Raw genomic sequence first — 16,047 nt, 5'->3', positions numbered from 1 at the left:
ACATCTCCCCTTCACCAGCCAGAACTACCCACGCTGCCTCTATTGCCATCAATGAATTCCTTGGCTCCCTTGATCATGGCAGACATCAAACTGAGCATCCTACCCTTTCTAATGACAACCAACAACAACTTTGGAACCCCCCTACCTCTCCCTTTGTCAAAGTCAACGTGGATGCATCATGGAATCCAAACTCAAAGAGGGTTGGCATTGGTATCCTAATTAGGAACACTCATGGAGACTTTATCAAGGGTTCATCCATCCCATCTGTGGCGAACTCTGCTATTGAGGCTGAGGCACAGGCTTGTCTTGAAGGCTGTAAGCTCGCTGCTGAGATGGGTTATCGTCAAGTAACTTTTGAATCTGATTGCAAGGAAGTAATCTCTCCTTTGAAGGGCCCCTTATCCAATGGAAGGTGGGAAATCTATCCTATCCTAAGTACTATTCAAGATGTTTTGAACTGCTTCCAGACCCACGTTTGGACGTGGATTCCTAGAACCGCCAACCAAGCGGCAGATCATTTGGCAATGCTTGCCATTTCGAGGATGAGCCCGGAAGTATGGGTCAACCGACCCCCATCCTCTCTAATGCATATCCTGAACAAAGATGGTTTACCATGCCCCCCAAGGACTGCTTAATGTTTGCGGATGTGTGGGCTTCTCGACGTATCCGGTTGTCTCATGACTACGTCTTTTTATTAGTCCTCCTTCCATGCAGCTGTGATGTTTTATTTCTTGTTGTTCGTTGTGCCTAGCTGCTTTATAGGTTGTGTACTTCTCTTGGCTGTTTGCCTTTTTATGAAAATTCCATATTTCAGACCAAAAAAAAAAAAAAGCTATGGAAAAAAAATAACAAAATAAGAAACATAGTTATGATATTTTCATGATTATACATTCCGTACGAACAAAAGAAAAACAAACTTCTCCTTTGAGATATTATTCAGAATTTCTCCCTTGAGACATTATTCAAAACTTCTCCTTTTGAGACATTACTTAGAAAGTAAAACATTCTTCACTAAGAATTTGGAAGACTAACCTATTTCCCATTTGGATTTTGAACATGGCAACGAACCAACGATGAATGCTTCCAATCCTAGCAAACACAATTTGCGGTGGAATAGTTGATTGACGAGCTCTATATCATTTCTCTTTCGGGCTTTTGTGATCCTGAACAAGATGAAGACAATGATCTGATTTTTTATATGATTGAAATTAGAACGAGAAGCTTGCACCCTCAACCAATATTTTTCAACTGGTATGATGATGCTCATAGGATACTCCAATTAGACAGAGCAGCCAAATTCTCATGCATCCACATAGGGAGCATCTAAAGATGCATGCAGGAACTTCCAAAACAAAAATTTTACAACTACAAAGTAATTATCACATCTTAGGAATTAGAAAATTCCCGTTCATGTCCAATAAGAATGACTTTAACATCCAGAAGCACCATCTTCCGGAGAGTACTCCCTTGACTGAAGCTCCAGATTTACACCACTTGCCTTCCTCACAAATTGTCCCCGCACACGAGGTCTCCTTTCAGCAAGTCGCTTTCGGTTAACATACCTGATCTTTTTATCAAAACAAAGCTCCATTCTTTTTTTCGTAAATTTAATCAACGCTGCCTCTCTTCTGTCAACCTTATTTAATTTCACTTCAGTGGAAGATGAAATTCCAAGTGATGGCCATGGATGAGTATTAGGAATTTGACCAGGTTGTAAGCATACACTAAGCTGGTAGCAGGGGAATGGAGTCATCCCAGTTACATCTGGAGGGCAGTGCGGAAGATGACTGTATTGTGGCATAATAGCGGTTGTAGAATGATTTTGCATGTCATGTGGATTCTTTTGATGCACTTGTGTTGATGATGACATCATAACTTGATTCACAACCCCTGGAATATAATACGGATAGGCAGCTTGGGCAGGTAAGCCAGAAAAATCTTGTTGAAGTTCATTTCTTGGATGCACAAGCACCTGTGAGGATTGGTCTTTCTCAAAATTCTTTTCATGTTGAAGCAACATTGATCCAAGTGGGGTACAAGACCCCTCCAATGAAAGGGAATCTGGGACACTACTATTACTGCCCTGCAAGTCATCTCCTTCTGAATAGCTTTCCTGTGCCTCTCGACTTACGTGTACTTGGGGATCATCCACAACTTGGCAACCAAATGCTTGATGTTTCTCTTTTATCCTCACTTCTTCAACAACATTGTCTTCAGCGCAGGTAAGTGTGCTTGATTTAACATACGTAAAGAATGATGATGACTCTCCCATCTTTAGGTTACTCTTTTTTGGGCCAGATGAAGATTTTCCTGCAGAATATTACCACAAAATAGTGGAAAAAGTTCTCAAAAGGTAAAGATGAAAAATGACAGAGAAAAACCGTTCTGCTTCTAGATGACTTTTTTTCTTTCCTAAGATCAGCTAAGTCAATTGAATAATGCAGCACGTCCATCACATATATATCAGAAATTCTCATTGTCATTTTTGTCATCATCAGTATAAACAAAACCCTACAATGAGTGAGAAAAACTCGTTAGACTTACGTTTGTTACGTACTTCTTTTGAAAAAGATAAAGGAAAGTAGAGACTAGAGACTCAATGTCAATCACAGTCTCTTGCTTTAACTGTCTTAAATTCTCAAAGACTTCAAAGAATGTCATATTTCCAAGCATAGACCAAAAGAAGAGTACTCTACTAGAAAAAAGATCAGAGTCTAACTAAGTAAACCAAATAAATATAAGCTGAATAGAATTCTACGGCACAAACAAACAATCTTGTAATCAGTTTCAAATTGGAGAGAGAATTTTGTCCCACGTACAGAAACTTCAAACATAGCTAATCATCAAAGAGACAGTAAAACTGAAATCATGTCATTTCATGATCTCGCTATTAAATGAATACAAGCCAAATAGCACCCTGCAGCAGAAGAAACAAGCTTTTTAGATCAGATTCAAATTGGAGAAAGATTATTTTTTTAAACGAAAATTTTATTTTAAGAATAGTTTATCATCAGAAAGAAAGCAACATTGAAACGATGTCTTCTCATGATATTCCTATAATGATCCTATGCATCACAGAAGAAGATTTGTTTCAACTATACATGCAAATCACGATTCATTTGCTCAAATGCTATGGAAAGAAGATAACCAATATTTGAAGGTCAGAAGACGCCTAAACTTTGCAAAGTAGCGCTTCAATTGTGACAAGTGGCTCACCAGTTTGGTGGTCATGTGTTCCTGGGACGTCAGGCCGAAATTCTGATACATTATTGACTGGAAACTCCATAGCAGCAGCACTAGAAAACTAAAAAAACAAGACAAAAGAAAAACGAAATAAAAACCATATAAATGCACACTCCAGGGAGTTGCAAGGACAAATACAAATAGTTAGGTTCCAGCAAACAAAAATAAAAACTTAAACAAGTAAACCATGATTGGGCCGCATGTCTAGGTGGTTCATGGTTATAGTCACTAATAAAATTTGGATGTACAGGAACAAAACATCAAAAGTCATGCAACAAACCATGCGCCTTCTTCTCCACACGTGTGTCCACAAGTTTAGAAGCTCATTAGTTCGTAAAGGCTTTACGAGATAGTCTGCTGCTCCGAGCTTCAAGCACTTAACAACAGTAGAGACCTCATCTTGTGCTGACATCACTAACAAAGAGAAAAAGGTTCAAACAATGTCAATGAGGTTAAGACCATAACTTTCTTGCAAAAGAAAAAAATTTATTAGGGAAAATTGCAGTAATAAGAACAAAACATGCTTACTGATTACAGGAATGCGCCTTAACTCTCTATCCCATGTGATATACTTCAACATTTTCAAGCCCTTTCTCATGGGAAGGTCAACTTCGGCTAGTATGATATCTATATCAGGTGCTTCAGCATTCAATGCATCAATCACCTGTCTTGGAGACCTCACTGAAATGACTGTGCAGCAAAGAAATTAAGATCCATGATTAGAGTTTGACACAATTTGAATTTTGGAATGAGATAATCAGGTTCCACTTTAGATGGCTCTCTAAAATCAGATACGATATGGATTTCAATACAGAAATTACTACAATCTAAGCTACCTAACAACATGTAAGGCAATGTTACTGCAGGATTTCAAAGAAACTCCCAGGGCATTCATAGCCTTGTTGTCATGTTCAGAATTCTTTATACCTTTCAAAAAAGAGTTTCTAGATAATAAAAATACATAATAAATAATAAAAGACATGGAGAAGGGAAATGAGCTAACAGAAAATCAAGCTTTAACAATTTACAGCTTTAAGCAAGATTGTTTCAACAGGTGGCATCTAAAGACCAACCTGATTTTCCTTCCATTTTCTTAGCAGCCAAACAAATGATAAGCTTTAACAATTTCCATTGCAAAGATAACCAGTAATTAATGAGAAAAAGTTATGGTAAATAATATATTACCCTGGTAAGAGCATTTCATCAGAAGGGCAAAAACCTCTTCCGAACTGTGCTCGTCGTTATCACACAACAAGATCCTCACTTTGCTTCTGTCAATGAACCCATCACCACCACTACCACCATTTTCAGAGTGCTTCTTCAAATTGAGCTCCTTAGACTCCATAGCCAAAACCCATCAAAGCCCAAGACACTCCAAAATGAAAACAACTTCAAAATCCCATCACCACAACACACAAAAACCGCCCTCAGACAAACTCTGATATATTAGAGAACCTCCATGGTCAAAATGGGGAGATAAAAATTATCACTTGAGGTCCAGTGCTTCAATCAAAGTTCCTAATTAGGATCAGGGTTATGGTTCTCAGTTGCCGGAGACTCCAATCTCAGCAACCACCACGGCCACATCGTACGGCTGGCGGAGCGGCGGGCCGTGAAGAATTACATACAAGTGAAGACTGTCAGTTGATTGACGGTTGGGATTGCAAACTAACTCGGGTAAGGATAGGATGATCGCATTTCTCATTAAGAACAAAAGTAAAGAAGTTGGTCTAAGATTAATTTGTCCACAAAACTTCATGATTGCTCGAGTTTTTATTTTCTAGTTTTTGTTTGGTCTGGATTTGACATGGCGGATTGTATTGTAAGGAATAAGTCATATAAATTCCAACCACAAAAAGATTAAAAGAAATGAAAAATAATAATGATAGGTCATAAGAGATGGAAAGTCAGATTATTTACTAAATCAAAATATTGAATTTTCCAACTCCTCAAAACTTGCCTATGAGTGAGCTTAAGCGGCATTGAAGTAAGATGATGAGAAGGTAAAACTTGACGTTCAAATTTGTTCACCTTGCTTTTTAATACCACTGATTACATCCGGAAACCATTAAAATACTTTGAACCATAAAGGCAAGCATAAACTATAAAATAAACCCTTCTGAGCCTAAGCATTGCCTTCATGGAGCATAGGTTTATTTTCCTGGAACAATTTGGTTTTTCAAGTTCATGGATAACTTGATCAAAAAGAAAAGTTCATGGATAACCGAACTTTTATTTGCAACACACAAGCTTAGTAATTATAATCATGCCATTTATTTTTTTGATACACACAAAGTTGGCTCTGGATCCTCTGGAAACTCTTCATCTCTGGTAGTGTCATCTAAGACCAAGATGTTGTTCGTAGTTGCTTCAGCTGAAACCACGAGACTAATGCTCTTCTGTGGCGGCTCGAGCCCCTGTAAGAGAGAGAAAAGTCAAGCCAAACGAAGTACAAAAACACACAAACACAAACATATACGAGTGTTTTTCGATTCAACTGTTTGTCTAGTTGGTCATATGGGAAAGCTTTGAGTACAATGTTGAAAACACTCAGTAACCAGCCATTCCCAAGTGGTTAAAAGATAAGACAGATGCCTACCTTTGGAGGCTTCCTCTGCCTCCAAGAGTGGATCCACATGTTTAATATCTCATCAATGCATAGTGGCTTGACCAGATAATCAGTAGCACCAAATTTTAAGAAATTGTAAAGAAAACGGCTTTCGTTCTGCGTGGACAGCACTTCAAAACAGCAAGGAAAGCAAAGTAAGATGTGCTGATTTACACGGCTTGGCAAGCATATTGTTTGTATCCATTTTGATGCAAGAAATATAGTGCATAAAGTTTGTGATGTTATATATTCTTCCTTTTTAGACATTTCAACTTTCTTTTCAGAAAGTTTAAAGAAACAACAAGAAGTAAAACTAATAAGCTTACTTATCACTGGGATATGCTTGAAATGCAGATCCTGCATTATATATTTCAACATTCTCATGCTTGCATCTATGGGAAGGTCAACTGCAGCAAGTATGATATCAATGAATGACCACTCAGCATTCAGAGCATCCAACACCTCCACAGCAGAACTTACTGATATTACTGTTATGCAAAATTAAGGATCTTAATTAATTTTCTAAAGATGTTGTAAGTCATAACCTACATGGATAGATAATATCAGAATTCAAGGTTGCACATGCTAGAAGACAGAGCTGCTGCATATTATACATCCAAACTCCAAATGTTTGTAATGTAAGAAAACAAACTAATTGGGAATTTTGTTTCAGCCCATAATCAACATGCAAGAAGAAAGGATTGACATATGCATATATGTACGTTACGTTACATAACATTATGTACCCTGATAACAGCATGTTGTCAGTAGTGTGCAAACCTCCTCACAACTCTCGGCATCGCGGTCACACAACAAAACTCTTACTCTGCTACGATCTATGGACATGTTCTTGCTCTTAGCTCGGCTGCCACCATGTTGCCTGCTGCCGTTGCCAATGTCTATTTGCTTACCTTTCTCCATTGCAATTCAGATCAGCAGCACACAAGAACAAGGCCTAGAGATGCACATATCCATGCAGCAATCAAGCTCCCATGCTACAAATACACCAGTTACCCAACAAAAAGTTTGGCCTACCAAACTTTGGTTCGGCTTGCACGGTGCACGGCCTCCAGCCAGATATTTTGAGGATCTGATCATAAATTTTGTAGCACATGTCTCTATATATATCTAGGACTTCAGCCAGCAGCAGCATCTCACCTTTTCAGAGTTCTAAATTAAGCTCATAGCTCCTTCTCCATTTTAAGGATTAAACCCCATTGTCTCATGGATTACGACAACTAAACTCAGTGCATCAAAATCATTTCAGAACTTAACCACCAGATGTTATGTTATGATCTGCACAATCACTGTCTTGGACACAATATTTGTTCCAGAATTCCAAATTGAGATTGATTTTCTCAAAATAATCAAATTGAAATTAATGGGTTACCTGCAATAAACTAGAATTATATCCAAAACTTCTATACCATTTACTGCAAAACACGAGGGAAACCCCAAACCCAAATTTATAGAAGCAGAGCATTGTGTTGATTTATATCTATATCTATATATACGTGCAGTATGTGGACACTGCTAGAAATTAGTAGAGAGAGGAAACAATGAAGTACACTGGATGCATGGGAGGCTTTATCCTTTCCCAAGATGTTTTGCTGCACATGAGTATATTGTAGCCGTCACATCCTTTACCAAATGACAAAATATCAAGCACATGCATGATTTCATCCACCAACAAAAATGCAGCCACATGCTTAGCAAAACATGTTTAATTAGGCCCTGCAGCGAGGGACGATCCTATTAAAGATAATGACATTGGCTGCTCTTGCTGTGTTACTTGCCTACTTGCCCTGTGGACCGGTGACCGGCTCCCGTTCTCTCTGCCGCATGTGCTCCCTCCCTCGCGATGGCTTGCCTTGTCCTCCCCTTTGTCTGCTGCCATCTTGAAGCAAGAGTTCGGGGTTCTCAAACCCGTTTCTCTTTCTACTTGGCAAACAACCTTCAGAGGTGCAAATTAAGAACATAGGATGATCAGGGAGATACTTATCTCTATTGCAGAAGAGAGAAGCATTGAGGAAGAAGAAATTAAGGTTGTTGCTTCATGATTGTACAACTCCTTAACAACTTAATTGTAGGGATAAGGTTGTTTGTTGCTTCCAAAATTGGAAGTGAAATTGACCAACACTCCAAGCTTACGAGTATGTCTACGTCATTTCATTTTTGCTACCATCCATCACATCCTTTACCGAACTAGAACAAAATCAAGCACAATATTCATCAAAAGAATAAAATATCAGCCACATGCTTGGCAGGTTTCAAACATCAGCAGCAGGGGCTGCATGCAGAGGGCCATCTCATAACACCAAGACATGGGCCAGTTTTTAAGAATTTCTTAAGTTTGATTAAAAGGTGATTTTTGGCTTTACAAGTATACAACATTCCCATTTCCTTGATCACAATCCCAAATCTCATAGTGGGTCCCTCTTGGCTAGAAGTGACAATTTTGACAAATTAGTTATAAATTTTTAAGAGTGCTCTTTTCATTTTCCCCCTATTTTTTGTAGGACCATTAGGTCCATCGCTACATGCACAAATATATTCAGTACATATATATATCGTCATTTCTCTCCATCTTCAACTTCTTTTCCACATTCCACACAGGTTTCAACTTGCGTAAAGTAATAATAACTTTATACTAAAAACATGAGTTGATCAGATTACATATTTAAAGAACATGTATGGTAGCATAGAATAAATTCAGAAATACAAATTCATCCGTCAATTCGAATGAATAACCAATTTCTTTGCCACCAACCTAATGCCTGCTTTCTGCTGATAGTCATATGGATCCAAGGAAAAGAATGCATCCATAAAACTCCCCTGTTTGAACAAGGTACTAAGTTCTGAAGGATCAAACTTAGTGAAGACTAGCCTCTGCTCAGTGCCACAAGGCTCTTTTTTATAGATCTCTGTGGCGTAGATCCTAATATCCCCTGATGCCGGTATACTGCAGAAACGAAACAAATTAAACATAGAAAACATTACGTATCTAATCCGATGAATGTTCAAGGAGTGAAAATATGACAGGATTCTAAATATACATAATAATAATGTGTTTTCTCATGAGAGAGAGAGAGAGAGAGAGAGAGAGAGAGGAGAAAAGGCGAGACTAAGACTAAAACTTACTGCAATCTCACTGCAGGGTAGTCGTATTGCCGGATCACAACAGGCCTCCATTCGGAATTGCTTCCAGAATCCTCAGACAACTTACTTGCAATGTCATCACATGCATCAAGAACTTTACATAAATTTGGTGAAGCGTCTGCCATAATATTCAACTTTAGCCGTCCAGCATTATCAAAATACTCTGAATTGATATTGATTCCAAACCGTATTTTCATACGCCTACAGCAAAGCTGCAGATCGTGTAGTAACTTAATCCTTTGACTTCCACGATACCACGGAACAAGGGAAGCATAGATAGAAGGAATAGAAACTTCATCAGGCTCTAAAAATCCCACAGCGGCGTCCGGCTGATTCAACTCTTCCTGCATTTCATTGCTGAGTGGGCCCATGTGCAAGGGATGTAGTCCTGCGTTTTGAGTACTAAGAGATGTTATGGGATCATTCTCTGTCAACATTTCCGGGAGGCTTGATTCCTGTGAGTACATCAGAGCAGACTATAGTCAATTTTTTTGCTATTGATATATTTTCTTGAGTTTACCCTCAAAAGGTCTAACTTCTGAGGGATGTGAACCAACTACTGCTTTAGACATACTAGATTTTATATTCTAAGTTCTACACGACCCATTTCACCTATTAAGAATAATATTCAAAAATGAATTGGCTCTTCATGCCTTCCGAAAATAGATTATTACCAGGAATAAGACAGTTGCACAGTATTTCAAAACTTCAAGATTCAGTCGAACATCAGCCAAACTCCTGAGAAATCATCACATAAGATTAGTTCAAGAAAACCAAATCAAATTGAAGGCATGAGCAACTCAATTCCAAGTATGATTGCACAAATACCTGTGTTCCTGCCGTCCAAGCCCAAAATGGTTTGCAAGAGTGTCCAGCTGCAACAAAATCATAAGTCTCATGTATGTATCAACATCTACAAACAAAATAGATCAACATCTAGACGCTGCGCAACTTTTCTGCCTCAAAATTACATATTTCATCTTGTCCTTTAAAGATTGATTTGAATCAAAATCTAACGGATAACATTTACACGCATATATGTTATAATATGAGAGATGGAGAGAAAATGGAATACCTTCATGTTACCAGCTCTCCTTCCAAAGCGCTGTGTCAACAATGTCAAGGAATCAATAGTACCCTTGGGTTTGGGTGCAGGGCGACCAATGTGTGCGAACGCCTCCTGGATCCGAGCACAATCAAACCCCAGTATATTGTGACCTGCCCATATACGTCCTACAGACAACAACCATAAAGAAAAATCCCTCAACAAATTAACCAAAAAAAAAAAAAGAGTTTTCATGCCATCACATTGAAAAATGAATCCCAAATAATTTTCCACCATCTACAACTACATAAATGAAAATCCAAAGCAACCCTTAAAGAAAATAGATTGCGCTTAGTTTAGTCTAGGAACAAATTCAACAAATATAGTAAGATAATATATAAAATGACCTTGCTTGCAATTCAAACTAAACAAATCATGATTATGACAATGGGTCTAGCCGAGTAAAATTTGGAATTGACTTGCAGACAAATGGTCTCAGCTTCGAATCTCTATGTTGTATGTGAGAAACTTTAGTTTAGACTAGTGTTTGTACCAAAAATACAAAACAAAACAAAGCATGATTATCACTTCAATAAAAAGAATCCAAAGTTTCAGTGTCCTCAATTTCTCAGCAACCAAACACAAACAGTTAGAGACTTGGCAAGAAAAGGAAAAGGAAAGGAGCAAACCGTGGAGAATGTCGTAGACCTCATCTGCAATCTCTTGAAAGGTAGGGGAGGAAGCGACGGTGTCTATGTTAATGCCATTGCTGCGCATGGGCAAGGAGGCGATTGAGGAGAGGTCGGCGGGTCGGACCAGGGTGTAGTAGTGGTCGAGCTCCACCAGCGTACTCGGGCAAACCAGAATCGCCCCGAACTCCAATATGATGCATTCCTGGCCGGGTTGGGTCGGCTTTGTTGTCTCCAAGTCGAAGAACGCGTATTCGAACCGGTCTTCGCTCCTCACCATTTCTTTCTATCTTCCACGACACGACGATTGTGTAACGAAAAACAGAATGATTGTGTTGAAACTGTTAAAAGGGTTTTGATTTGATGCTCTCAAGACTTAACTTAACTTAATCATTGAAATTTAACCTGCAAAGTGTATATAAAAGGAGTTGAACAAGGCTTTGCTTGCTTGCTAAGTAATTCTTGAATTTTTTTCAGCTTTGCTTTGTGCTTCTCTCCCCAGCTTCTTTTCTCCTGCGGGACCCCGCTGTTTCAGATGTAAAAGTACATGCATCTCCAGCAAACTTTGCAAATTTACACCTCTCCCACTATTGTTGTTCCGGGGACCCGGGGGTGTAAAAGGGACTTTACGTATCCACAAATAGGAATGTAATATATGGACATCATCATTGCGTTAAAGGTGGTAATGCCACCAACGGGTCCCTTTGGAAAAGCAACTTGATTTTCAAACCAATAGTCTCAGGTTTGAATTTGATGACACAATAGCAGTGTGTGCGAAAAATATCTCTCTCTATAATTTAGACCATCACTTATATTTAAATAAAAAAAAAGTTTGTTGTAATGACAGAGGAATCATTACGGCAGGGCATAAGGACCAAAGCTTCAAACAACCGTAGGAGCGCCAAAAGGACCTTGTTCTTCCTCCCATGTCTAGTTTGCTTTGTTGTTCTAATTCCCACCGTCCGACATCTAGTTTGTGATCAAGCACAACACAGTTTATATGCTTGTATGCATTTCTATATGAATCAGAATATTTATGAGAACCGTGTAGGGACTTTGCCTACTTGAAAAACATGAATTGATGCGAGCTCAATATAATGTAATAGGGTCTTTGTCACTTCAGATGTCTCGGATTCAAGAGCACATCTAGCATCCTATATTTGTTTCAGTATTCATTATAACATCATGACATTTGGCTGCTCTTGCTGTGTTACTTGCCTACTTGCCCCGTGGACCGGCTACCGGCTACTGGCTACTGGCCCCCATTCTCTATGGTGCACGGGCATGTGCTCCCTCTCTCGTGGCGGCTTGCCTTGTCCTCCCCTCTGTCTGCCGCCATCTTCAATCAAGAGTTTGGGTTCTCAAACCCTTTTCTCTTTCTACGTGGCAAACAAACATAGGATGATCATGGAGATACTAATCTTTGTTGCAGAAGAGAAAAGCACTAAGGAAGAAGTTAAGCTAGTTAATCACCCCATAATGGAAACTTCCTCAACACTTCATTATCTTACAAATCCTTAACAATTTAATTGTGGGGATTAGGTTTTTGCTTCCAAAACTGGAAGTGAAATTGACCAACACTCGAAAGCTTACGAGTATGTATACCCCATTTCTTTTACCGAACGGACAAAAAATCAAGCACAAGATTCATCAAAAGAATCAAACATAATAGTTGGGGCACTTTCTATTTCTTCATCTGCCGCTTTTTTTTTTGGGGGGGGGGGTCATACATCCGCTTGTTATTCACTGCTCTTCCAAAGCTTCCAGCAGTCCAAATATGACAACTACTTTAGCATATACAATTTACTTTTCCTTGGGTTCAGTTCTGGTCATGTACTTACTCGGGTAGACTACTTTAATGAGTTTATGATGTACAAATTGCACTTTGCTTTATTTTACTGGCTGTAACGGCATCGTCAAGACCGACATAGCCATTCAACGTTACAAAAAATGTAGAATAATAAAGAAAGGCCTTGTGACTGTTACATAACCTCAAATTCATATTTAAAGAATATGTATGGTAGCATAGATTTTGTAGTTACATGTCACAACTATCAGTATCCCCTGTTTTCCATTTTCGATCATGAACATGAAAAACTGTTCTCCTGAATATGTCAATCCACTTCAATCTAATTAACAAAGCAACAGCGCCCTTTGATTGAATAAATCAGTGATACAAATTCATCCATCAATTCGAATGAATAATCAATTTCTTTGCCACCAACCTAATGCCTGCACTCTGCTGATAGTCATATGGATCCAAGGAGAAGAAAGCATCCATAAATCTCCCCTGTTTGAACAAGGTACTAAGTTCTGAAGCATCAAACTTAGTGAAGACTAGCCTCTCCTCAGTGCCAGAAGGCTCTTTTTTATATATCTCTGTGGCATAGATCGCAACATCCCCCCATACTGCTGTCTGTATACTGCAGAAACAAACATAGAAAGCATCACATATCTAATCAGGTCAGATGAATCTTCAAGGACAGAAATTTTGAAGTACTCTTCATCTACACTACTAAAAAGGTCATGACTTGCAAGGTTATAAAACTTTGGCTCAGTTTATTTTGTAGAAAAAACCAGATATTATAAAACAGAGTTTGATACACTGGGATGAAATGTAACTTTCTCAATAGCCAATGAACTGCAGAAAAAACCTGTGTTTTCTTATGAGAGAGAGAGAGAGAGAGAGAGAGAGAGAGAGAGGATAAAAGCGAGGACCAAGACTAGAACTTACTGCAATCTCACTGTAGGGTAGTTGTAGAAGCCCTCTTTCCGGATCACAACAGGTCTCCATTCGGAGTTGCTTCCAGAATCCACAGACAACTTCTGTGCAATGCCATCACAAGCATCAAGAACTTCACATAAATTTGGTGATGCATCGGCAACAATATTCAATCTTGGTCGTCCAGCATGATCAAAAAACTTTGTATTGATTCCAAACCGTAATTTCATACGCCTACAGCAAAGCTGCAAAGTGACATCTTTGTGTAATAACTTTATCCTCTGACTCCCACGATACAACGGAGCAAGGGAAGCACAGATAGAAGGAATAAAAACTTCATCAGGCTGTAAAAATCCCACACTGCTATTGCAACTCTCAGATGCAGCAGCTGGGGAAGAACTATTGGGAGTCTCTTGTACAGGTACTTCTAGCATGGTGGTGTCTGGTTGATTCAACTCTTTCTGCACTTCAATGCTGAGTGGGGCCATGTCAAAGGGATCTGGTTGAGCTGTGATAGGTTCAACCAGAATAGAGACTTCTGCGTTTTGAGTCCTAAGAGATGCTATTGGATGATTCTCTTTCTCCCCTGTTCTTTGATTTGTAAAAGATAACACCTGAGCATCCTCATGCATAGTTAATGAGGAAACATTCATGTTCATTTGTCCCCTCTTCTCAGCAGATGATTTTCCATCACTACGACTTCTTGTGGTAGCATTTGGAGAAACCCAACTGTTCTCCGTGAATATGTCTGGGAGGCTCGACTCCTGTGAGTACATCAGACTTATTGTCAATTTTTTACTATTGATATATTTTCTTGAGTTTACCTTCAAAAGGTCCAACAAGTGAAATTCAATATAACTATAAGAAGTGTGAACATATTAATGCCATATTAATAAAGAATGAATTCGGACTTCATGCCTTTCAAAATAACATTATTACCAAGAATAAGACGGTTGCACAGTATTTCAAAACTTCAAGATTCATACGAACATCATCCAAACTCCTGAAAAATCACTAGATAAAACATTAGTTCAAGAAAACCAAATTGAAATCAAGAGTGAGTAACTAAATTACAAGTATGTTTGCACAAATACCTATGTGTCTGCTGTCCAAGCCCAAAATAGGTTGCAAGAGTGGCCATCTGCGCAAAATAATACATCCCAAGTATGTATCAACATTCACAAACAAAATAGGTCAACATCTAGAAGCTGCACAACTTTTCTGCCTCAAAATTACATATTTCATTTTATCCTTTAAAGATTGATTTTGAAGAATTTAAAAAACTTATTTGAATCAAAATCTAACGGATAAGAGTTATCATATATACACACACATGTTATATATGAGAGATGGAAAGAAAATGTACCTTCATGTTACCAGCTCTTCTTCCAAAGCGCTGTGTCAACAATGCCAAGGAATCAATTGTACCCTTGGGTTCGGGTGCAGGCCGACCAATGTGTGCGAACGCTTCCCGGATCCGAGCACAATCAAACCTCAGTATGTTGTGACCTGCCCATATACGTCCTACACACAACAACCATAAAGAAAATATCCCAAAATAAAATATCAACAAAAAAGTTTTGATGTCATCATTGAAATGAATCTCAAATTTTCCACTACCTACAACCACATAAATGAAAATCCGAAGCACCCCTTAATTTTTTCTAATTTTTTTTTAAATTTTTTATAATTGAGCTTAGTTTAGTTCAGCTAATCTTGCCTGAGTCGTTCTTAGTATTCTGATTCCTTCCTTTCATACCAAAAACAAATTCAACATATTAAAATTATAAAAAAAACAAAAAACTTGCTCGCAATTAAAACCAAACAAAGCATGAATATCACTTCATTTATGAAAAAGAATAAAAAAATTCACATTTTTTTTAATTTTTCCTCAATTTCTCAGCAACCAAACACTAACTGTTAGAGACTTAGCAAGAAAGGAAAAAGGAAATGAGCAAACCATGGAGAATGTCGTAGACCGTGTCGGCGATCTCTTGAAAGGTAGGGGATGAAACGACGGCGTCTCTGGTAATGCCGTTGCAGCGCACGGACAAGGAGGAGATTGAGGAAAGGTCGGCAGGTCGCACCAGGGTGGAGTAGCTCTCGAGCTCCACGAGCTTCCTAGGGCAAACCAGAATCGACCCGAACTCCAATATGGTGAACCCCTGGCCGGTTCGGGTCGGCACCGTCGTCTCCACGTCGAAAAACGCTATTTCAAACCGGTCTTCGCTCCGACTCACCATTTTCTATCTTAGCCAAAACGACAGTTACAGAACGATCGTGGGTTTTGATGTGATGCCCTAAACACTTTATTTCTTGAAATTTAACCCGCCAAGTGTATATAAAGAAGTTGTTGAACACGGCTTTGCTTTCCGACCAAAAAAAAAGAACACGGCTTTGCTTCCTTGTGGGGTTTTGTTTGGTTTGCTGTAGGTTTAGTTATTGGGCCTAAACAGGCCCACGAAAAAGGCTTTTGCTTTGGTCCTGCTTCTCCTCAATAGGTGGGTGACCTGAGCAAAGAAGCAATATGGGAATGCATATATGGTATCTCATTCCTTGCCTTGCCTTGGTGTATGACCAA

The 16,047-nt window shown here is 38.8% G+C and overlaps 3 protein-coding genes across 3 annotated transcripts; all 3 read right to left on the bottom strand.

Moving 5' to 3' along the window:
- LOC18776879 (two-component response regulator-like APRR1) lies at positions 909-5,060 on the bottom strand. The gene is made up of 5 exons (XM_007210174.2): positions 4,429-5,060; positions 3,772-3,933; positions 3,524-3,657; positions 3,217-3,304; positions 909-2,310 (listed from the first exon to the last, which is right to left on the bottom strand). The coding sequence occupies exons 1-5, from the start codon at positions 4,586-4,588 to the stop codon at positions 1,430-1,432; spliced, it is 1,425 nt and encodes a 474-aa protein (XP_007210236.1). The 5' UTR covers positions 4,589-5,060; the 3' UTR covers positions 909-1,429.
- Positions 8,405-11,142, bottom strand: LOC18776741 (protein NEN1). The gene is made up of 6 exons (XM_020563440.1): positions 10,745-11,142; positions 10,086-10,243; positions 9,839-9,885; positions 9,685-9,748; positions 8,993-9,465; positions 8,405-8,813 (listed from the first exon to the last, which is right to left on the bottom strand). Exons 1-6 carry the CDS (start codon positions 11,022-11,024, stop codon positions 8,585-8,587), a joined length of 1,251 nt encoding a protein of 416 aa, XP_020419029.1. The 5' UTR covers positions 11,025-11,142; the 3' UTR covers positions 8,405-8,584.
- LOC18777777 (protein NEN1) lies at positions 12,698-15,812 on the bottom strand. Its single transcript, XM_007209852.2, has 6 exons — positions 15,427-15,812; positions 14,833-14,990; positions 14,561-14,607; positions 14,406-14,469; positions 13,479-14,230; positions 12,698-13,167 (listed from the first exon to the last, which is right to left on the bottom strand). Exons 1-6 carry the CDS (start codon positions 15,707-15,709, stop codon positions 12,933-12,935), a joined length of 1,539 nt encoding a protein of 512 aa, XP_007209914.1. The 5' UTR covers positions 15,710-15,812; the 3' UTR covers positions 12,698-12,932.

Source organism: Prunus persica, chromosome G5, assembly GCF_000346465.2.
Source record: "Prunus persica cultivar Lovell chromosome G5, Prunus_persica_NCBIv2, whole genome shotgun sequence".
Lineage (NCBI taxonomy): Eukaryota > Viridiplantae > Streptophyta > Magnoliopsida > Rosales > Rosaceae > Prunus > Prunus persica.
The sequence above is the reverse complement of the archived record's forward strand: the minus strand, read 5'-3'. Positions and strand labels throughout refer to the sequence as shown.

Coding starts and splice junctions, on each gene's coding strand:
- LOC18776879 (XM_007210174.2), bottom strand. CDS start 4,588: ATGGAGTCTAAGGAGCTCAATTTGAAGAAGCACTCTGAAAATGGTGGT. Junction 3,658..3,771: donor AAGGCGCATTCCTGTAATCA/GTAAGCATGTTT, acceptor TCTCTTTGTTAG/TGATGTCAGCACAAGATGAG. Junction 2,311..3,216: donor AACACATGACCACCAAACTG/GTGAGCCACTTG, acceptor AATATTCTGCAG/GAAAATCTTCATCTGGCCCA.
- LOC18776741 (XM_020563440.1), bottom strand. CDS start 11,024: ATGGTGAGGAGCGAAGACCGGTTCGAATACGCGTTCTTCGACTTGGAG. Junction 10,244..10,744: donor GGTCTACGACATTCTCCACG/GTTTGCTCCTTT, acceptor TGTTGTCTGTAG/GACGTATATGGGCAGGTCAC. Junction 9,749..9,838: donor CTTGGACGGCAGGAACACAG/GTATTTGTGCAA, acceptor ATGATTTCTCAG/GAGTTTGGCTGATGTTCGAC.
- LOC18777777 (XM_007209852.2), bottom strand. CDS start 15,709: ATGGTGAGTCGGAGCGAAGACCGGTTTGAAATAGCGTTTTTCGACGTG. Junction 14,231..14,405: donor GTGCAACCGTCTTATTCTTG/GTAATAATGTTA, acceptor ATGTACTCACAG/GAGTCGAGCCTCCCAGACAT. Junction 13,168..13,478: donor TACCCTACAGTGAGATTGCA/GTAAGTTCTAGT, acceptor TTGTTTCTGCAG/TATACAGACAGCAGTATGGG.